General features: G+C 46.9%; 1 protein-coding gene across 2 annotated transcripts in view; it reads right to left on the minus strand.

The window, feature by feature from the left end:
• Positions 1-23,481, minus strand: part of trip4 (thyroid hormone receptor interactor 4) — an 82,623-nt gene that overhangs the window by 56,051 nt on the left and 3,091 nt on the right. For both annotated transcript variants that reach the window (XM_090223049.1, XM_090223050.1), the window contains exons 5-10: positions 18,642-18,750; positions 17,891-18,106; positions 17,258-17,387; positions 16,925-17,118; positions 14,923-15,047; positions 14,623-14,714 (exon numbers count right to left, since the gene is read on the minus strand). In XM_090223049.1, coding sequence (XP_090079175.1) covers positions 14,623-14,714; positions 14,923-15,047; positions 16,925-17,118; positions 17,258-17,387; positions 17,891-18,106; positions 18,642-18,750 — 866 coding nt within the window. The remainder of the gene's footprint in view (positions 1-14,622; positions 14,715-14,922; positions 15,048-16,924; positions 17,119-17,257; positions 17,388-17,890; positions 18,107-18,641; positions 18,751-23,481) is intronic.

Below are 23,481 nucleotides of genomic sequence, written 5' to 3' on the forward strand. Positions count from 1 at the left end.
CTCTATTCTCTCTCCATTCATCCACCCACCTATCCTCCACTCTCTATTCTCCCTCCCTCCATCCACCCACCTATCCTCCACTCTCTATTCTCCCTCCATCCACCCCTCCTCTCTCTATTCTCTCTCCCTCCATCCACCCACCTATCCTCCTCTCTATTCTCTCTCCCTCCATCCACCCCTCCTCCCCTATCTATTCTCCCTCCATCAACCCCTCCTCTCTATTCTCCCTCCCTCCATCCACCCCTCCTCATCTATCTATTCTCCCTCCATCAACCCCTCCTCTCTCTATTCTCCCTCCCTCCATCCACCCCTCCTCATCTATCTATTCTCCCTCCATCAACCCCTCCTCTCTCTATTCTCCCTCCCTCCATCAACCCCTCCTCTCTATTCTCCCTCCATCCACCCACCCACCTATCCTCCACTCTCTATTCTCCCTCTCTCCCTCCATCCACCCACCTATCCTCAACTCTATTCTCCCTCCCTCCATCCACCCACCTATCCTACACTCTCTATTCTCCCTCCCTCCATCCACCCACCCATCCTCCTCTCTCTATTCTCTCTCCATTCATCCACCCACCTATCCTCCACTCTCTATTCTCCCTCCCTCCATCCACCCACCTATCCTCCACTCTCTATTCTCCCTCCCTCCATCCACCCCTCCTCCTCTATCTATTCTCCCTCCATCAACCCCTCCTCTCTATTCTCCCTCCCTCCATCCACCCCTCCTCATCTATCTATTCTCCCTCCATCAACCCCTCCTCTCTATTCTCCCTCCCTCCATCCACCCCTCCTCATCTATCTATTCTCCCTCCATCAACCCCTCCTCTCTCTATTCTCCCTCCCTCCATCAACCCCTCCTTTCTATTCTCCCTCCATCCACCCCTCCTTCTCTATCTATTCTCCCTCCATCAACCCCTCCTCTCTATCCTCCCTCCCTCCATCCACCCACCTATCCTCCACTCTCTATTCTCCCTCCCTCCATCCACCCCTCCTCTCTCTATTCTCTCTCCCTCCATCCACCCACCTATCCTCCTCTCTATTCTCTCTCCCTCCATCCACCCCTCCTCCTCTATCTATTCTCCCTCCATCAACCCCTCCTCTCTATTCTCCCTCCCTCCATCCACCCCTCCTCATCTATCTATTCTCCCTCCATCAACCCCTCCTCTCTCTATTCTCCCTCCCTCCATCCACCCCTCCTCATCTATCTATTCTCCCTCCATCAACCCCTCCTCTCTCTATTCTCCCTCCCTCCATCAACCCCTCCTCTCTATTCTCCCTCCATCCACCCCTCCTTCTCTATCTATTCTCCCTCCATCAACCCCTCCTCTCTATTCTCCCTCCATCTCTATCTATTCTCCCTCCATCAACCCCTCCTCTCTATCCTCCCTTCCTCTCCTCTTCCCTCCGCAGGCTGTTGATACCCGGGAGCAGGTTACAGCGAGGTGGGCGGTAAGCCTCGTGTGGACTGAGGAAGCATCATTTCCCCTCCTGCCATGGCAGTAGTGATGGGGGAAAACATTGACACAGTTACATATCGGGATATTACGTTTGATGATATATTGTATCGTGTTGACAATATCGCTATATTACTTTTGTGCTAGTTTGCTGTACCTGCGCCAATATTCCAGTATTTTACTTAGCTTGTTCTCGATCATCTTTTTAAATACGGAGGCAATTTGTTTTCAGCACTTTTATTTCCAGGACTGGTTCTCTCATAGCTCCTTGTCCCTTTGCAGCAGCAATATGTTTGGAACATCGAATTGCAATACATATACAATCGTGAGAATCTCAATACATATCGAATCTGCTCCCGAGTATGGTGATAATATCGTATCGCGAGGTCCCTGGCAACTCCCAGCCCTACAACACAGTAAATCCCCTGCCTGCCTCACACGACGGCTCTAGGGAGCGGGCTAGCTACAGCGCTAGCCACGTTATGCTAACTCCCATTATCTAACATGGGAAAACAGGCGGCTACGGCTAAATGACTAGTGTGAAGGTAATGGAGAGCGATCCACACACTCCTACGTATTTATTTACACTACTCGAAGGATGATACAGTATTTAGGCTATACTCTAGTCCTGTGTAGTTTCTAGCTGGTTTCCACTCTCCTGAAAGGCTACATTGAAATGGGCTTTTATTTATGGCTGCCTTGTGTACCTCTCTGCAAGCACACACACACACACACAGATGAAAGGGCGGTCACAGAGCCCCCGACATGATTTTATGGCCCTGAAAAGGTTGGGAAGGTGAGAGAAAGACGACTGAACAAAGGGAAAGATTTCTATTCAAATAGTCTCAAGGTTTAGTACATTTCCCAGATGTAGGTTATCCTATTTCCATGTACGACGCCTATTAGGTCACTCCAGCTAAACTGAACCATTTAAAACAGGAAAAATACATGAAAAATATATCATTTGATTGTAAAAGTGAAAAAAATAAGAGTGATTTGTTGCCATTGTCTAGTCACCTCCCACACACACGGACTTCAGAATCACCCGTACAGCAAAGTAATCAGAGCCAATTACATTTCACCAGCACAGTTTATATATCTCATTAAAAAAATAAGTGTGCCAATATCTCATTAGAGCTAATGTGTGTGTGTATGAGGGAGTGTGTGTGTGTGTGTGTGTGTGTGTGTGTGTGTGTGTAGGGGAGGGGTGGCAGAGATGCAGTCACAGATGTTTTCACTGTCCCGATCGCATCCGGGGAAATAAAACAAACAGCCAGGTCAATTAAAGACAGGGTGCATCTTCACCAAACTAGATCAATAAAATAAACAGGATTTTTTTTTTTTTTCACAAAATGTAACCCATAGTCCTATGGAGGAAGGATTGTTGACATACTGTATATTTCACATTTGTATCTTAGAGCATAATTGAGAAAAATATACAAATTAATATTGAAAATAAATCATTTTTGATTTGCCACATTTTTCTATATATGGTTGAAAATAATATACTCTAAAGTTATGAGCATAGTAGTCATTATAACCAATCACAGCCCTCCTTTGAATTGTATCATTACACATCCTGCAAATCCCCGACCATTTTGAATCCATTTTCACATTCCCTCTGTTAATGCTAAAAGTAGCAGAAATCCCACTCTGGAACTTTGGCATGCCCATAGTAGAATATATGATGTTCAACAATATATACACTGAACAAAAACATAAAACGCAACATGCAAGAATTTCAAAGATTTTACTGAGTTACTTTATAAGGAAATCAAATTAGTTAGGCCTTAATCTTTGGATTTCACATGACTGGGAAGTTCCTTGCAAAAGTATTCATCCCCCTTGGTGTTTTTCCTATTTTGTTGCATTACAACCTGTGATTTAAATAGATTTTTATTTAGATGTCATGTAATGGACATACACAAAATAGTCCAAATTGCTGAGGTGAAAAAAAATGAAAAAATAAAAAAAAAATCTAAAAAACTGAAAAGTAGTGCATGTTTAAGGGGTATTCACCCCCTTTGCTATGAAGCCCCTAAATAAGATCTGGTGCAACCAATTACCTTCAGAAGTCACATAATTAGTTAAATAAAGTCCACCTGTGTGCAATCTAAGTGTCACATGAGCTCAGTATATATACACACACCTGTTCTGAATGGCCCCAGTGTCTGCAACACCACTAAGCAAGGGGCACCACGAAGACCAAGGAGCTCTCCAAACAGGTCAGGGACAAAGTTGTGGATAAGTACAGATCAGGGTTGGGTTATCAATTTTTCACTCTAAACTTAGAACATCCCAAGGAGCACCATTAAATCCATTGTAAAACTGAATGGAACGAATATGGCACCAAAACAAACCTGCCAAGAGAGGGCCGCCCACCAAAACTCACAGACCAGACAAGGAGGGCAATAATCAAAGAAGGAACAAAGACAACCAAAGTTATATCCTGCCTGTTTGGCCCTGTCCCGGGGGTATCGTCGGACGGGGCCACAGTGTCTCCCGACCCCTCCTGTCTCAGCCTCCAGTATATATGCTTCAATAGTTTGTGTCGCGGGGCTAGGGTCAGTCTGTTATATCTGGAGTATTTCTCCTGTCTTATCCGGTGTTCTGTGTGAATTTAAGTATGCTTTCTCCAATTCTCTCTCTGAAGACCTGAGCCCTAGGACCATGCCTCAGGACTACCTGGCCTGATGACTCCTTGCTGTCCCCAGTCCACCTGGTCGTGCTGCTGCTCCAGTTTCAACTGTTCTGCCTGCGGCTATGGAACCCTGACCTGTTCACTGGATGTGCTACCTGTCCCAGACCTGTTGTTTTCAACTGAGAAAGCAGGAGCAATAGAGATACTCTGAAAGCCAACTGACATTTACTCCTGAGGTGCTGACCTATTTCACCCTCTACAACCATTGTGATTATTATTAGACCCCGCTGGTCATCTATGAACATCTTGGCCATGTTCTGTTATAATCTCCACCAGGCCCTGCCAGAGGAGGATTAACCACCCCTCATAGCCTGGTTCCTCTCTAGGTTTTGGCCTTTATGGGGAATTTTTCCTGCTTGCTGTTTGGGGTTTTAGGCCGAGTTTCTGTACCGCACTTTGTGACATCAGCTGATGTAAGAAGGGCTTTAAAAATAAATTTGACTGATAACCCTGAAGGAACTGCAAAGCTCCACAGCGGAGATTGGAGTATCTGTCCATAGGACCACTTTAAGCTGTACACTCCAGAGCTGGCCTTTACAGAAGAATGGCCAGAAAAAAAGCCATTACTTCAAAGGAAAAATAAGCAAACACGTTTGGTGTTCGCCAAAATCCAAAAGTCACATAAGGAAGAAGGTAGTCTGGTCAGATGAGACTAAAATTGAGCTTTTTGGCCATCAAGGCAAACACTATGTCTGGCGCAAACCCAACACCTCATAACCCCGAGAACAACATCCCCACAGTGAAGCATGGTGGTGGCAGCATCATGCTGTGGGGATGTTTTTAAATCGGCAGGTACTGGGAAACTGGTCAGAATTTAAGGAATGATGGATGGAAATTATTGAGGGAAACCTGTTTCCGTCTTCCAGAGATTTGAGACTGGGCCTGAGGTTCACATTCCAGCAGGACAATGACCCTAAGCATACTGCTAAAGCAACACTCGTCTGGTTTAAGGGGAAACTTTTAAATGCCTTCGAATGGCCTAGTCAAAGCCCAGACCTCAATCCAATTGAGAATCTGTGGTATGACTTAGATTGCTGTACACTAGCGGAACCCATCTGACTTGAAGGAGCTGGAGCAGTTTTGCTTTGAAGAATATTTTGCATCTTCAAAGTGGTAGGCATGTTTTGTCTGTCATAGTTGAAGTGTACCTATGATGAAAATTACAGGCCTCTCATCTTTTTAAGTGGGAGAACTTGCACAATTGGTGGCTGACTAAATACTTTTTTGCCCCACTGTATTATCATACACACACAAATTACCTAATCTAAAAATATATATATTTTCAATATTCATGTTTATATTTTTAAATGTTCATACTCATTTTACAGATATTCATATTCCTCAAAAGGAACCTTCTATGGATTACATTTTGTGAAAACTCAGGGTCTTTTACTGTTCAAGGAATCACCCAGACACGCACGGAACACAAAACAACATGCTTCCTTTTTTTTAAGACCGTGATTTCGCTGGTCAACATAATGGCTGACAGAATAGAAAAGAACCAGCTCAAAACCTCTGTGGTAAACCTCCATAGGAACAGGGAGCCGATGGAACCCCCCCCCCCCCCCCACCACCAAACCATTCTAAATAAACCTAACCAAAACAACAAAGATCCCCATTCCTCATGGTTAAAACAAAACAGACATAGCTTTCAATCAATCCATGTTAGAAAGAGTACAATGTTCAAAGAGCTGCTGGCAGCCTCAGTCATAGTGGTTTGGGGTGGAGTGGTACGGCCTTACTGGGCCATCCAGGCATTGAGGCATCTCCACATTTAAACAGCATGAAAGGCAAAAGATTAAAGACCACCGAGAGCACCAGCGCACCCGATTGATTCATTATACATCAAAGGGTGATGCGAGTCAATCTGCCTCCCTGAAATACAGCGTTTCTCTCCATCTCATCTAACTGCTCTAGACGTAATGGGAACGTGGGTTAACTTAATACCATGTGGGTTTGGTTGATCACGTTTGTGTTTTAGACGATAGAGAAGGGGAGTAAATGTGGGTTGAATTGTGTTGTGCTTCAGCAGTGCTTTTACAGTGATTGTGCTGTAGCCTCCAGTCAGTGTAAAATGGCTGGCTGTGGGTTGATGCTGAAGTGGTGCAGTACGCCCTCTGCTGGTTAGAAGTTGTATAGCAGTAGGGAGGAAAAGAGGAAAGCCAATGATGTCATTGTAGTAGAATCAATTACACCCTAGCCTAAATCAACAACCGGTTCCTCTCTGGGAAATAAAACTAAAATTACAACAATTATTTTTACAAGTACTCTGAAAAGCTACTAAATTACAGTACCAAGAGTAGTTAGTTACTTTGTACCTCTGGCAATCTGTTTCTCTATGGGATGCCCAGCCGTTGAACACGTGTTCAACTTCAACTGGATTATTAGCGGACTATTTGAATCAGGTGTGTTAGTGCTGAGATGAAATAAATACGTGTTTCAAGACTGGAAAAGGCAAACAAAGCTATAAAAAAAGCTATGCTTTGTACCAGATACATTTACATTTTAAATCATCTAGCTGATGCTCTTATCCAGAGCAACATACAGGAGCAATTAGGGTTAAGTGCCTTGCTCAAGGGCACAACATATTTTTCACACAGTCGGCTTGGGGTGTCGAACCAACGACCCTTCGGTTACTGGACCGATGCTTTAACTGCGAGGCTACGTACCTAATAGCACCAATCTAAAGTTACATGTTAATACAGTAACTAACTGAATTAGATTATATTAACTATCCTTGTTCAATCACATTTTATTTGTCACATGCACCGAATACAACAGGTGTAGACCTTACAGTGAAAGGCTTACTTACAAGCCTTTAACCAACAATGCAGGTAAGGAAATAAAGTAAGAGATAAGAAAAACAAATGATTAAAGAGCAGCAGTAAATAACAATAGCGGGGCGAAATACAGGGGGTACCGGTACAGAGTCAATGTGGAGACTATATACAGGGGGTACTGGTACAGAGTCAATGTGGAGACTATATACAGGGGGTACCGGTACAGAGTCAATGTGGAGGCTATATACAGGGGGTACCGGTACAGAGTCAATGTGGAGACTATATACAGGGGGTACCGGTACAGAGTCAACGTGGAGGCTATATACAGGGGGTACCGGTACAGAGTCAATGTGGAGACTATATACAGGGGGTACCGGTACAGAGTCAATGTGGAGGCTATATACAGGGGGTACCGGTACAGAGTCAATGTGGAGGTTATATACAGGGGGTACCGGTACAGAGTCAATGTGGAGGCTATATACAGGGGGTACCGGTACCGAGTCAATGTGGAGGTTATATACAGGGGGTACCGGTACAGAGTCAATGTGGAGGCTATATACAGGGGGTACCGGTACAGAGTCAATGTGGAGACTATATACAGGGGGTACCGGTACAGAGTCAATGTGGAGGCTATATACAGGGGGTACCGGTACAGAGTCAATGTGGAGACTATATACAGGGGGTACCGGTACAGAGTCAATGTGGAGACTATATACAGGGGGTACCGGTACAGAGTCAATGTGGAGGCTATATACAGGGGGTACCGGTACAGAGTCAATGTGGAGGCTATAAACAGGGGGTACCGGTACAGAGTCAATGTGGAGGCTATATACAGGGGGTACCGGTACAGAGTCAATGTGGAGGCTATATACAGGGGGTACCGGTACAGAGTCAATGTGGAGGCTATATACAGGGGGTACCGGTACAGAGTCAATGTGGAGGCTATAAACAGGGGGTACCGGTACAGAGTCAATGTGGAGGCTATATACAGGGGGTACCGGTACAGAGTCAATGTGGAGGCTATATACAGGGGGTACCGGTACAGAGTCAATGTGGAGGCTATATACAGGGGGTACCGGTACAGAGTCAATGTGGAGGCTATATACAGGGGGTACCGGTACAGAGTCAATGTGGAGGCTATATACAGGGGGTACCGGTACAGAGTCAATGTGGAGGCTATATACAGGGGGTACCGGTACAGAGTCAATGTGGAGGCTATATACAGGGGGTACCGGTACAGAGTCAATGTGGAGACTATATACAGGGGGTACCGGTACAGAGTCAATGTGGAGGCTATATACAGGGGGTACCGGTACAGAGTCAATGTGGAGGCTATATACAGGGGGTACCGGTACAGAGTCAATGTGGAGGCTATATACAGGGGGTACCGGTACAGAGTCAATGTGGAGGCTATAAACAGGGGGTACCGGTACAGAGTCAATGTGGAGGCTATATACAGGGGGTACCGGTACAGAGTCAATGTGGAGGCTATATACAGGGGGTACCGGTACAGAGTCAATGTGGAGGCTATATACAGGGGGTACCGGTACAGAGTCAATGTGGAGGCTATAAACAGGGGGTACCGGTACAGAGTCAATGTGGAGGCTATATACAGGGGGTACCGGTACAGAGTCAATGTGGAGGCTATATACAGGGGGTACCGGTACAGAGTCAATGTGGAGGCTATATACAGGGGGTACCGGTACAGAGTCAATGTGGAGGCTATATACAGGGGGTACCGGTACAGAGTCAATGTGGAGGCTATATACAGGGGGTACCGGTACAGAGTCAATGTGGAGGCTATATACAGGGGGTACCGGTACAGAGTCAATGTGGAGGCTATATACAGGGGGTACCGGTACAGAGTCAATGTGGAGACTATATACAGGGGGTACCAGTACAGAGTCAATGTGGAGGCTATATACAGGGGGTACCGGTACAGAGTCAATGTGGAGGCTATATACAGGGGGTACCGGTACAGAGTCAATGTGGAGACTATATACAGGGGGTACCGGTACAGAGTCAATGTGGAGGCTATATACAGGGGGTACCGGTACAGAGTCAATGTGGAGACTATATACAGGGGGTACCGGTACAGAGTCAATGTGGAGGCTATATACAGGGGGTACCGGTACAGAGTCAATGTGGAGACTATATACAGGGGGTACCGGTACAGAGTCAATGTGGAGACTATATACAGGGGGTACCGGTACAGAGTCAATGTGGAGACTATATACAGGGGGTACCGGTACAGAGTCAATGTGGAGGCTATATACAGGGGGTACCGGTACAGAGTCAATGTGGAGGCTATATGCAGGGGGTACCGGTACAGAGTCAATGTGGAGGCTATATGCAGGGGGTACCGGTACAGAGTCAATGTGGAGGCTATATACAGGTGGTACCGGTACAGAGTCAATGTGGAGGTTATATACAGGGGGTACCGGTACAGAGTCAACGTGGAGGCTATATACAGGGGATACCGGTACAGAGTCAATGTGGAGGTTATATACAGGGGGTACCGGTACAGAGTCAACGTGGAGGCTATATACAGGGGGTACCGGTACAGAGTCAATGTGGAGGCTATATACAGGGGATACCGGTACAGAGTCAATGTGGAGGTTATATACAGGGGATACCGGTACAGAGTCAATGTGGAGGTTATATACAGGGGATAACGGTACAGAGTCAATGTGGAGGTTATATACAGGGGATAACGGTACAGAGTCAATGTGGAGGTTATATACAGGGGATAACGGTACAGAGTCAATGTGGAGGTTATATACAGGGGGTACCGGTACAGAGTCAACGTGGAGGCTATATACAGGGGATACCGGTACAGAGTCAATGTGGAGGTTATATACAGGTGGTACCGGTACAGAGTCAACGTGGAGGCTATATGCAGGGGGTACCGGTACAGAGTCAACGTGGAGGCTATATACAGGGGGTACCAGTTCAGAGTCAATGTGGAGGCTATATACAGGGGGTACCGGTACAGAGTCAACGTGGAGGCTATATACAGGGGGTACCGGTACAGAGTCAATGTGGAGGCTATATACAGGGGGTACCAGTTCAGAGTCAATGTGGAGGCTATATGCAGGGGGTACCGGTACAGAGTCAACGTGGAGGCTATATACAGGGGGTACCAGTTCAGAGTCAACGTGGAGGCTATATACAGGGGGTACCGGTACAGAGTCAACGTGGAGGCTATATACAGGGGGTACCGGTACAGAGTCAATGTGGAGGCTATATACAGGGGGTACCGGTACAGAGTCAATGTGGAGGCTATATACAGGGGGTACCGGTACAGAGTCAATGTGGAGGCTATATACAGGGGGTACCGGTACAGAGTCAATGTGGAGGCTATATACAGGGGGTACCGGTACAGAGTCAATGTGGAGGCTATAAACAGGGGGTACCGGTACAGAGTCAATGTGGAGGCTATATACAGGGGGTACCGGTACAGAGTCAATGTGGAGGCTATATACAGGGGGTACCGGTACAGAGTCAATGTGGAGGCTATATACAGGGGGTACCGGTACAGAGTCAATGTGGAGGCTATATACAGGGGGTACCGGTACAGAGTCAATGTGGAGGCTATATACAGGGGGTACCGGTACAGAGTCAATGTGGAGGCTATATACAGGGGGTACCGGTACAGAGTCAATGTGGAGGCTATATACAGGGGGTACCGGTACAGAGTCAATGTGGAGACTATATACAGGGGGTACCAGTACAGAGTCAATGTGGAGGCTATATACAGGGGGTACCGGTACAGAGTCAATGTGGAGGCTATATACAGGGGGTACCGGTACAGAGTCAATGTGGAGACTATATACAGGGGGTACCGGTACAGAGTCAATGTGGAGGCTATATACAGGGGGTACCGGTACAGAGTCAATGTGGAGACTATATACAGGGGGTACCGGTACAGAGTCAATGTGGAGGCTATATACAGGGGGTACCGGTACAGAGTCAATGTGGAGACTATATACAGGGGGTACCGGTACAGAGTCAATGTGGAGACTATATACAGGGGGTACCGGTACAGAGTCAATGTGGAGACTATATACAGGGGGTACCGGTACAGAGTCAATGTGGAGGCTATATACAGGGGGTACCGGTACAGAGTCAATGTGGAGGCTATATGCAGGGGGTACCGGTACAGAGTCAATGTGGAGGCTATATGCAGGGGGTACCGGTACAGAGTCAATGTGGAGGCTATATACAGGTGGTACCGGTACAGAGTCAATGTGGAGGTTATATACAGGGGGTACCGGTACAGAGTCAACGTGGAGGCTATATACAGGGGATACCGGTACAGAGTCAACGTGGAGGTTATATACAGGGGGTACCGGTACAGAGTCAACGTGGAGGCTATATACAGGGGGTACCGGTACAGAGTCAATGTGGAGGCTATATACAGGGGATACCGGTACAGAGTCAATGTGGAGGTTATATACAGGGGATACCGGTACAGAGTCAATGTGGAGGTTATATACAGGGGATAACGGTACAGAGTCAATGTGGAGGTTATATACAGGGGATAACGGTACAGAGTCAATGTGGAGGTTATATACAGGGGATAACGGTACAGAGTCAATGTGGAGGTTATATACAGGGGGTACCGGTACAGAGTCAACGTGGAGGCTATATACAGGGGATACCGGTACAGAGTCAATGTGGAGGTTATATACAGGTGGTACCGGTACAGAGTCAACGTGGAGGCTATATGCAGGGGGTACCGGTACAGAGTCAACGTGGAGGCTATATACAGGGGGTACCAGTTCAGAGTCAATGTGGAGGCTATATACAGGGGGTACCGGTACAGAGTCAACGTGGAGGCTATATACAGGGGGTACCGGTACAGAGTCAATGTGGAGGCTATATACAGGGGGTACCAGTTCAGAGTCAATGTGGAGGCTATATGCAGGGGGTACCGGTACAGAGTCAACGTGGAGGCTATATACAGGGGGTACCAGTTCAGAGTCAATGTGGAGGCTATATACAGGGGGTACCGGTACAGAGTCAACGTGGAGGCTATATACAGGGGGTACCGGTACAGAGTCAATGTGGAGGCTATATACAGGGGGTACCGGTACAGAGTCAACGTGGGGGCTATATACAGGGGGTACCGGTACAGAGTCAACGTGGGGGCTATATACAGGGGGTACCGGTACAGAGTCAACGTGGAGGCTATATACGGGGGGTACCGGTACATAGTCAACGTGGAGGCTATATACAGGGGGTACCGGTAGATAGTCAACATGGAGGCTATATACAGGGGGTACCGGTACAGAGTCAATGTGGAGACTATATACAGGGGGTACCGGTACATAGTCAACGTGGAGGCTATATACAGGGGGTACCGGTGCAGAATCAACGTGGAGGCTATATACAGGGGGTACCGGTGCAGAGTCAACGTGGAGGCTATATACAGGGGGTACCGGTACAGAGTCAACGTGGAGGCTATATACAGGGGGTACCGGTACAGAGTCAACGTGGAGGCTATATACAGGGGGTACCGGTACAGAGTCAACGTGGAGGCTATATACAGGGGGTACCGGTACAGAGTCAACGTGGAGGCTATATACAGGGGGTACCGGTACAGAGTCAACGTGGAGGCTATATACAGGGGGTACCGGTAGAGTCAACGTGGAGGCTATATACAGGGGGTACCGGTACAGAGTCAACGTGGAGGCTATATACAGGGGGTACCGGTACAGAGTCAATGTGGAGGCTATATACAGGGGGTACCGGTACAGAGTCAATGTGGAGACTATATACAGGGGGTACCGGTACAGAGTCAACGTGGGGGCTATATACAGGGGGTACCGGTACAGAGTCAACGTGGGGGCTATATACAGGGGGTACCAGTACAGAGTCAATGTGGAGACTATATACAGGGGGTACCGGTACAGAGTCAATGTGGAGACTATATACAGGGGGTACCGGTACAGAATCAATGTGTCAATATGCGGGGGCACAGGTGTCGAGGCAATTGAGGTAATTATGTACATGCAGGTAGGGTTATTAAAGTGGCTATGCATAGGGGGGGGTAGCAAACAGAGGCTGTTTAGAAGCCTCTTGGACCTAGACTTTGCGCTCCGGTACCGCTTGCCGTGCGGTAGCAGAGAGGACAGTCTATGACTAGGGTGGCTGGAGTCGTTGACAATTTTTAGGGCCTTCCTCTGACACCACTTGGTATGGAGTTCCTGGATGGCAGGAAGCTTGACCCCGGTGATGTACTGGGCCGTACGCACTACTCTCTGTAGTGCCTTGCGGTCGGACACCGAGCAGTTGCCATACCAGGCAGTGATGCAACCCATCAGGATGCTCTCGATGGTGCAACTGTAAAACCTTTTGAGGATCTGAGGACCCATGCCATATCTTTTCAGTCTCCTGAGGGGGAAATGGGCTTTATCGTGCCCTCTTCACAACTGTCTTGGTGTGTTTGGACCATTCTAGTTTGTTGTTGATGTGGACACCAAGGAACTTGAAGCTCTCAACCTGCTCCACTACAGCCCCGTTGAGGAGAATGGGCGCGTGCTCGGTCCTCCTTTTCCTGTAGTCCACAATCATCATCTTTGTCTTGATCATGTTGAGGGAGAGGTTGTTGTCCTTGCACCACATGGTCAGGTCTCTGACCTCCTCCCTATAGGCTGTCTCATCGCTGTTGGTGATCAGGCCTACCACTGTTGTGTCATCAGAAAACGTAATAATGGTGTTGGAGTCGTTCCTGGCCATGCAGTCATGAGTGAAACAGGGAGTATGGGAGGGGCTGAGCACGCACCACTGAGGGATCCCTATGTTGAGGATCAGAGTGACGGATGTGTTGTTACCTACCCTTTCCACCTGGGCGCGGCCCATCAGGAAGTCTAGGATCCAGTTGCAGAGGGAGGTGTTTAGTCCCAGGGTCCTTAGCTTAGTGATGAGATTAGAGGGCACTATGGTGTTGAATGCTTCGCCGTAGTCAATGAATAGCATTCTCACATAGATGTTCCTTTTGTCCAGGTGTGACAGGGCAGTGTGGAGTGCAAAAGAGATTGTGTAACTGAGCTATGGTGGATCTGTTGGTGCGGTATGCAAATTGGGGTGGATCTAGGGTTTCTGGGATAATGGTGTTGATGTGAGCCATGACCAGCCTTTCAAAGCACTTCATGGCTACAGATGTGAGTGCTACGGGTCTGTAGTCATTCAGGCAGGTTACCTTGGTATTCTAGGGCACAGGAACTGTTACCTGACACCTATTACCTTGTAAGAAAATCCATTTCTGAATTGCTTTAAACAATAATGACAGGATTCTTTTGGAACAAAGCATTTCATCCCAGTTTAATCTAAGTGGATGACTACCGCTTGGAACAAGAGAAACTCGTCAGTCAAAAACAATACTCCGGGAACAGACAGTTTAAAATTCCATACATTTTTCCAGACTCTTGGTTTTTATCCCTTGGAGTGTTTTCTTGGCTGAGAGGGAGGGGAAAAGACTTGAGGCGTGTTGGGCGTGTCATGCCAGCCAGGCTGAAACTATGTCCTGTCTGTCTGTTAGAAGTGTCTGTGGTTCCTACACTAACCAGGAGAATATCACATAGCCTTCACAGAGAGCTAAGTGCTCCGAGTGTCCGGGCATGTTCGTACGCGTACCAGTGTACAGAAGCGTGTGTGTAGGAAGGTACGTGGTCACACTAACCTGCTCCTTGTATTGCTCCTGAGACAGACAGTCGGTCATGTTGACACAGCCCAGCAGGCAGCCGGTGGGGTAGTCTTTAGGAAACTTAAGATCTGGGGAGAGGAAGGTGGTCGGGGAGAGTCAACAGTATGTTTACATACATCCTAATAAATATTTTAATTGATTGGTGTGTGTGTGTGGGGGGGGGGGTAGAGAAAGTGGTAGACTGTCTGTGTGTAACCGTGTGTGTGTAACCGTGTGTGTGTGGGGGGGTGTAGAGAAAGTGGTAGATTGTGTGTGTAACAGTGTGTGTGTGTGTACCTCTCTTGTAGATATGAAGGAACATGTTCTCCACCTGAGTGACCTCCTCAGGGGTGGGCCTCTTGGCTGCAGCTGCTATCCACAGGAGCCCGCGGTGGGATGTGTAACAGCTCCTCCCCTCCACCCTGGACACACATCATATTCCTTTTAGCAGACGCTTTAATCCAGACTGACTTACAGTCATACATTTTAACATACAGGTGTTCCCGGGAATCAAACCCACTGTCCTGGCATTGCAATCGCCATGTTCAACTAACTGAGCTACAGAGGACCGTACTCTACTAACTGAGCTACAGAGGACCGTGCTCTACTAACTGAGCTACAGAGGACCGTGCTCTACTAACTGAGCTACAGAGGACCGTGCTCTACTAACTGAGCTACAGAGGATCGTGCTCTAGTAACTGAGCTACAGAGGACAGTGCTCTACTAACTGAGCTACAGAGGACCGTGCTCTACTAACTGAGCTACAGAGGACCGTGCTCTACTAACTGAGCTACAGAGAACCGTGTTCTACTAACTGAGCTACAGAGGACCGTGCTCTACTAACTGAGCTACAGAATACCGTGCTCTACTAACTGAGCTACAGAGGACCATGCTCTACTAACTGAGCTACAGAGGACCGTGCTCTACTAACTGAGCTACAGAGGACCGTGCTCTACTAACTGAGCTACAGAGGACCGTGCTCTACTAACTGAGCTACAGAGGACCGTGTTCTACTAACTGAGCTACAGAGGAGAACCGTGTTCTACTAACTGAGCTACAGAGGACTACATACATGAGTTTGTAACACTTCTTTGTAATGGCTAGTCGAAAAGGCTGCCTTTTGACCAATAACAAGACCAATAGTGATGCTTTTTACCAATAACATAGTCCATTGTTTGTTGTGTTTTGTTCTTACTCAATGTCTTTGCAGGGCCTATTGTTGTGTGTGTTATGTGCTTCCTGATATAGCATGGCCAGTAGGGATGCGTTTGACCAATAGCAAGGCCAGTAGGGATGCGTTTTACCAATAGCATGGCCAGTAGGGATGCGTTTGACCAATAGCATGGCCAGTAGGGACATTTTTGACCAATAGCATGGCCAGGAGGGATGCGTTTGACCAATAGCATGGCCAGTAGTGATGCGCTTGACCAATAGCATGGCCAGTAGGGACGCGTTTGACCAATAGCATGGCCAGTAGGGACGTTTTTGACCAAAAGCATGGCCAGGAGGGATGCGTTTGACCAAAAGCATGACCAGTAGGGATGCGTTTCACCAAAAGCATGACCAGGAGAGATGCGTTTGACCAATAGCATGGCCAGTAGGGACGCGTTTGACCAATAGCATGGCCAGGAGGGATGCGTTTGACCAATAGCATGGCCAGGAGGGATGCGTTTGACCAATAGCATGGCCAGGAGGGATGCGTTTGACCAATAGCATGGCCAGGAGGGATGCGTTTGACCAATAGCATGGCCAGGAGGGATGCGTTTGACCAATAGCATGGCCAGGAGGGATGCGTTTGACCAATAGCAAGGCCAGTAGGGATGCGTTTGACCAATAGCAAGGCCAGTAGGGATGCGTTTGACCAATAGCATGGCCAGTAGGGATGTTGTTGACCAATAGCATGGCCAGTAGGGATGTTGTTGACCAATAGCATGGCCAGTAGGGATGCGTTTGACCAATAGCATGGCCAGTAGGGATGTTGTTGACCAACAGCATGGCCAGTAGGGATGTTGTTGACCAATAGCATGGCCAGTAGGGATGTTGTTGACCAATAGTATGGCCAGTAGGGATGTTGTTGACCAACAGCATGGCCAGTAGGGATGTTGTTGACCAACAGCATGGCCAGTAGGGATGTTGTTGACCAACAGCATGGCCAGTAGGGATGTTGTTGACCAATAGCATGGCCAGTAGGGATGTTGTTGACCAATAGCAAGGCCAGTAGGGATGTTGTTGACCAATAGCAAGGCCAGTAGGGATGCATTTGACCAATAGCGAGGCCCATTATTAGAGTGTTCTGTACCTCTTTATTCCTTTGACCAGTAGCGAGGCCCATGGTTGGTGCATGCTGAGGCACCAGCCCCCGTCTGCCATCTCCTGCAGCTCTCTGTCCTGCAGCCGGAGTCTGGAGCGTTCTGGGCCTACAGCGCCGTCTCCCTCTGTGCCAACAACACCTTTATCCTGAGATCTCCGAGGGCCACTGCCCACGTCCACCCACTGGAGATGCATGGTAAAGAAATGAGTAGAGAGTCACAGAATTATGTTGACAAAACGTTAGCAGCTGTAGAGGGATTTACCAGGGTAAATAGACACGCCACAACGTTATGAGAAAATACTGTGTGTGTGTGTGTCCTACCTTGGGTGCAGCCTGTACGATGTTGGGGTTGACCAGCTCTCTCAGGTGCTGCCGCCCCGCTGGTCCCTCAGGGCGTTGGGGAGCTTTCCCCTTGGTGCCTGTGTTGAGGGCCTTGACCGTCTCGTCAAACCTAAAAACACCAAGGAGTGTGGTCAGTAGGATGCTTTTTAGATGCCTTGTTTCAAACTACACACATGTGAACCCCTCTAGCTGTAACAGTGTGGATACATTACCAGGAGAAATGGAGGTTATCACTGTGTTGTGAATGTCTGAAGGGTGTATTAAAAACCTACTCTTGTTTATGTAACCCAAGGACTCACATAACTAAGCCTGGGACTAAGTCTGTTTCTGCTCTACCTGACATGTTGTCCTATCAGCAAGTCCATGGTGCTCCGGTCTGCAGTAGTAAAATATATGAGAAGTAGGGTGTGAATTAGTGGAGGCTGCTGAGGGGAGGACGGCTCCCAATAAAGGCTGGAACGAAGTGAATGGCATTGAAACACATAGAAACCATGTGTTTGATACCATTCCACCTATTGTTCTCCAGTCATTACCACGAGCCTGTCCTCCCCAATTAAAGTGCCACCAACCTCCTGTGGTGTGAATTGAGATGTTTTCAAGTCATTCACTCACTTGTTGTAGTAATGACTGTTATTCTCTCCCTCGTCAAGCACCTGTCGGCCTGTGAAGTCCAGCGTGATCTTCCTGTCCTTCCTGGAGGCGTGGCGAAGCTCCCGTAGCTCCTCCTCCTTCTTCCTCAGGTGCTCGCGCTCGCTAGGCGACAGCCACTGGTTGGAGTCGGTGGCAAAGTAGTCTGACTCGTCATCCAGGACCTGCGTTCGTCGCGTACTGTCGATGTAAACAGGGGGAGGGGATATGAAGGTAATCTCACTCCTGTCATCGGCATATAAAGGACACAGCCTCCACATATAAAGGACACAGACTCCACATATAAAGGACACATAGCCTCCACATATAAAGGACACATAGCCTCCACATATAAAGGACACATAGCCTCCACATATAAAGGACACATAGCCTCCACATATAAAGGACACATAGCCTCCACATATAAAGGACACATAGCCTCCACATATAAAGGACACATAGCCTCCACATATAAAGGACATATAGCCTCCACATATAAAGGACATATAGCCTCCACATGTAAAGGACATATAGCCTCCACATATAAAGGACACAGCCTCCACATATAAAGGACACAGCCTCCACATATAAAGGACACAGCCTCCAAATATAAAGGACACAGCCTCCACATATAAAGGACACAGCCTCCAAATGCATCAGGAAGAAAGTATAAAGAATGACTTTAAAACAGAGAGAGTGAAATCACATCAATACGACATGCACACTACATCCCAACCTGTTCTTATCGTATTCCAGCAGTTTGTCTTTATGTTGAAGGGCCTTTTCTAACCCTGCCTTCATCTTTGCCTCTTGGTGTGGAAGACAGCCCCTCTCCGATGCCCCCTCTGAGAGACACAGACAGGCACACAGACATTACATACAGTGCCTTGCGAAAGTATTCGGCCCCCTTGAACTTTGCGACCTTTTGCCACATTTCAGGCTTCAAAACATAAAGATATAAAACTGTATTTTTTTGTGAAGAATAAACAACAAGTGGGACACAATCATGAAGTGGAACGACATTTATTGGAGATTTCAAACTTTTTTAACAAATCAAAAACAGAAAAATTGGGCGTGCAAAATTATTCAGCCCCTTTACTTTCAGTGCAGCAAACTCTCTCCAGAAGTTCAGTGAGGATCTCTGAATGATCCAATGTTGACCTAAATGACTAATGATGATAAATACAATCCACCTGTGTGTAATCAAGTCTCCGTATAAATGCACCTGCACTGTGATAGTCTCAGAGGTCCGTTAAAAGCGCAGAGAGCATCATGAAGAACAAGGAACACACCAGGCAGGTCCGAGATACTGTTGTGAAGAAGTTTAAAGCCGGATTTGGATACAAAAAGATTTCCCAAGCTTTAAACATCCCAAGGAGCACTGTGCAAGCGATAATATTGAAATGGAAGGAGTATCAGACCACTGCAAATCTACCAAGACCTGGCCGTCCCTCTAAACTTTCAGCTCATACAAGGAGAAAACTGATCAGAGATGCAGCCAAGAGGCCCATGATCACTCTGGATGAACTGCAGAGATCTACAGCTGAGGTGGGAGACTCTGTCCATAGGACAACAATCAGTCGTATATTGCACAAATCTGGCCTTTATGGAAGACTGGCAAGAAGAAAGCCATTTCTTAAAGATATCCATAAAAAGTGTCGGTTAAAGTTTGCCACAAGCCACCTGGGAGACACACCAAATGTGGAAGAAGGTGCTCTGGTCAGATGAAACCAAAATTTAACTTTTTGGCAACAATGCAAAACGTTATGTTTGGCGTAAAAGCAACACACCATCCCCACTGTCAAACATGGTGGTGGCAGCATCATGGTTTGGGCCTGCTTTTCTTCAGCAGGGACAGGGAAGATGGTTAAAATTGATGGGAAGATGGATGGAGCCAAATACAGGACCATTCTGGAAGAAAACCTGATGGAGTCTGCAAAAGACCTGAGACTGGGACGGAGATTTGTCTTCCAACAAGACAATGATCCAAAACATAAAGCAACATCTACAATGGAATGGTTCAAAAATAAAACATATCCAGGTGTTAGAATGGCCAAGTCAAAGTCCAGACCTGAATCCAATCGAGAATCTGTGGAAAGAACTGAAAACTGCTGTTCACAAATGCTCTCCATCCAACCTCACTGCGCTCGAGCTGTTTTGCAAGGAGGAATGAGAAAACATTTCAGTCTCTCGATGTGCAAAACTGATAGAGACATAACCCAAGCGACTTACAGCTGTAATCGCAGCAAAAGGTGGCGCTACAAAGTATTAACTTAAGGGGGCTGAATAATTTTGCACGCCCAATTTTTCAGTTTTTGATTTGTTAAAAAAGTTTGAAATATCCAATAAATGTCGTTCCACTTCATGATTGTGTCCCACTTGTTGTTGATTCTTCACAAAAAAATACAGTTTTATATCTTTATGTTTGAAGCCTGAAATGTGGCAAAAGGTCGCAAAGTTCAAGGGGGCCGAATACTTTCGCAAGGCACTGTAGAATTCAAACAACTCCCTACTATGTTATGTAGATACAGTTGAAGTCAAAAGTTTACATACACTTAGGTTGGAGTCAATAAAACTCGTTTTTCAATCACTCCACAAATTTCTTGTTAACAAACTATAGTTTTGGCAAGTTTGTTAGGACATCTACTTTGTGCATGACACAAGTCATTTTTCCAACAATTGTTTACAGGCAGATTATTTCACTTATAATTCACTGTATCACAATTCCAGTGGGTCAGAAGCTTACATACACTAAGTTGACTGTGCCTTTAAACAGCTTGGAAAGTTCCAGAAAATGATGTCATGGCTTTAGAAGCTTCTGATAGGCTAATTGACATCATTTGAGTCAAATGGAGGTGTACCTGTGGAAGTATTTCAAGGCCTACCTTCAAACTCAGCGCCTCTTTGCTTGACATCATGGGAAAATCTAAATAAATCAGCCAAGACCACAGAAAAATTGTTGTTGACCTCCACAAGTCTGGTTCAAACTCGGGAGCAATTTCCAAACGTCTGAAGGTACCACGTTCATCTGTGCAAACAATAGTACGCAAGTATAAACACCATGGGACCATGCAGCCGTCATACCGCTAAGGAAGGAGAAGCATTCTGTCTCCTAGAGATGAACGCACTTTGGTGCAAAAAGTGCAAATCACTCCCAGAACAGCAGCAAAGGACCTTGTGAAGATGCTGGAGGAAACAGGTACTAAAGTATCTATATCCACAGTAAAACGAGTCCTATATCGACATAACCTGAAAGGCCGCTCAGCAAGGATGAAGCCATTGCTCCAAAACCACCATAAAAAAGCCAGACTACGGTCTGCAACTTTACATGGGGACAAAGATCGTATTTTTCGAGAATGTCCTCTGGTCTGATGAACCAAAAATAGAACTGTTTGGCCATATTGACCATTGTTATGTTTGAAGGAAAAAGGGGGAGGCTTGCAAACTGAAGAACACCATCCCAACCGTGAAGCACGGGGGTGGTAGCATCATGTTGTGGGGGTGCTTTGCTGCAGGAGGGACTGGTGTATTTCACAAAATAGATGGCTTCATGAGGAAGAAAAATGATGTGGATATATTGAAGCAACATCTCAAGACATCAGTCAGGAAGTTAAATCTTGGTCGCAAATTTTATTTATTTATTTTATTTCACCAGGTAGGCTAGTTGAGAACAAGTTCTCATTTGCAACTGCGACCTGGCCAAGATAAAGCATAGCACTGTGAACAGACAACACAGAGTTACACATGGAGTAAACAATTAACAAGTCAGTAACACAGTAGAAAAAAAAGGGGAGTCTATATACATTGTGTGCAAAAGGCATGAGGAGGTAGGCGAATAATTACAATTTTGCAGATTAACAACACTGGAGTGATAAATTATCAGATGGTCATGTACAGATAGAGATATTGGTGTGCAAAAGAGCAGAAAAGTAAATAAATAAAAACAGTATGGGGATGAGGTAGGTAAAAATGGGTGGGCTGTTTACCGATAGACTATGTACAGCTGCAGCACTCGGTTAGCTGCTCAGATAGCAGATGTTTGAAGTTGGTGAGGGAGATAAAAGTCTCCAACTTCAGCGATTTTTGCAATTCGTTCCAGTCACAAGCAGCAGAGAACTGGAACGAAAGGCGGCCAAATGAGGTGTTGGCTTTAGGGACGATCAGTAAGATACACCTGCTGGAGCGCGTGCTACGGATGGGTGTTGCCATCGTGACCAGTGAACTGAGATAAGGCGGAGCTTTACCTAGCATGGACTTGTAGATGACCTGGAGCCAGTGGGTCTGGCGACGAATATGTAGCGAGGGCCAGCCGACTAGAGCATACAAGTCGCAGTGGTGGGTGGTATAAGGTGCTTTAGTGACAAAACGGATGGCACTGTGATAAACTGCATCCAGTTTGCTGAGTAGAGTGTTGGAAGCAATTTTGTAGATGACATCGCCGAAGTCGAGGATCGGTAGGATAGTCAGTTTTACTAGGGTAAGTTTGGCGGCGTGAGTGAAGGAGGCTTTGTTGCGGAATAGAAAGCCGACTCTTGATTTAATTTTCGATTGGAGATGTTTGATATGAGTCTGGAAGGAGAGTTTGCAGTCTAGCCAGACACCTAGGTACTTATAGATGTCCACATATTCAAGGTCGGAACCATCCAGGGTGGTGATGCTGGTCAGGCGTGCGGGTGCAGGCAGCGAACGGTTGAAAAGCATGCATTTGGTTTTACTAGCGTTTAAGAGCATTTGGAGGCCACGGAAGGAGTGTTGTATGGCATTGAAGCTCGTTTGGAGGTTAGATAGCACAGTGTCCAAGGACGGGCCGGAAGTATATAGAATGGTGCCGTCTGCGTAGAGGTGGATCAGGGAATCGCCCGCAGCAAGAGCAACATCATTGATATATACAGAGAAAAGAGTCAGCCCGAGGATTGAACCCTGTGGCACCCCCATAGAGACTGCCAGAGGACCTGACAGCATGCCCTCTGATTTGACACACTGAACTCTGTCTGCAAAGTAATTGGTGAACCAGGCAAGGCAGTCATCCGAAAAAACGAGGCTACTGAGTCTGCCGAATATGGTGATTGACAGAGTCGAAAGCCTTGGCAAGGTCGATGAAGACGGCTGCACAGTACTGTCTTTTATCGATGGCGGTTATGATATCGTTTAGTATCTTGAGCGTGGCTGAGGTGCACCCGTGACCGGCTCGGAAACGAGATTGCACAGCGGAGAAGGTACGGTGGGATTCGAGATGGTCAGTGACCTGTTTGTTGACTTGGCTTTCGAAGACCTTAGATAGGCAGGGCAGGATGGATATAGGTCTGTAACAGTTTGGGTCCAGGGTGTCTCCCCCTTTGAAGAGGGGGATGACTGCGGCAGCTTTCCAATCCTTGGGGATCTCAGACGATATGACAGAGAGGTTGAACAGGCTGGTAATAGGGGTTGCGACAATTGCGGCGGATAGTTTCAGAAATAGAGGGTCCAGATTGTCAAGCCCAGCTGATTTGTACGGGTCCAGGTTTTGCAGCTCTTTCAGAACATCTGCTATCTGGATTTGGGTAAAGGAGAACCTGGAGAGGCTTGAGCGAGTAGCT

Source organism: Oncorhynchus mykiss, chromosome 26 (assembly GCF_057628025.1).
Source record: "Oncorhynchus mykiss isolate SJ-2025 chromosome 26, ASM5762802v1, whole genome shotgun sequence".
NCBI lineage: Eukaryota > Metazoa > Chordata > Actinopteri > Salmoniformes > Salmonidae > Oncorhynchus > Oncorhynchus mykiss.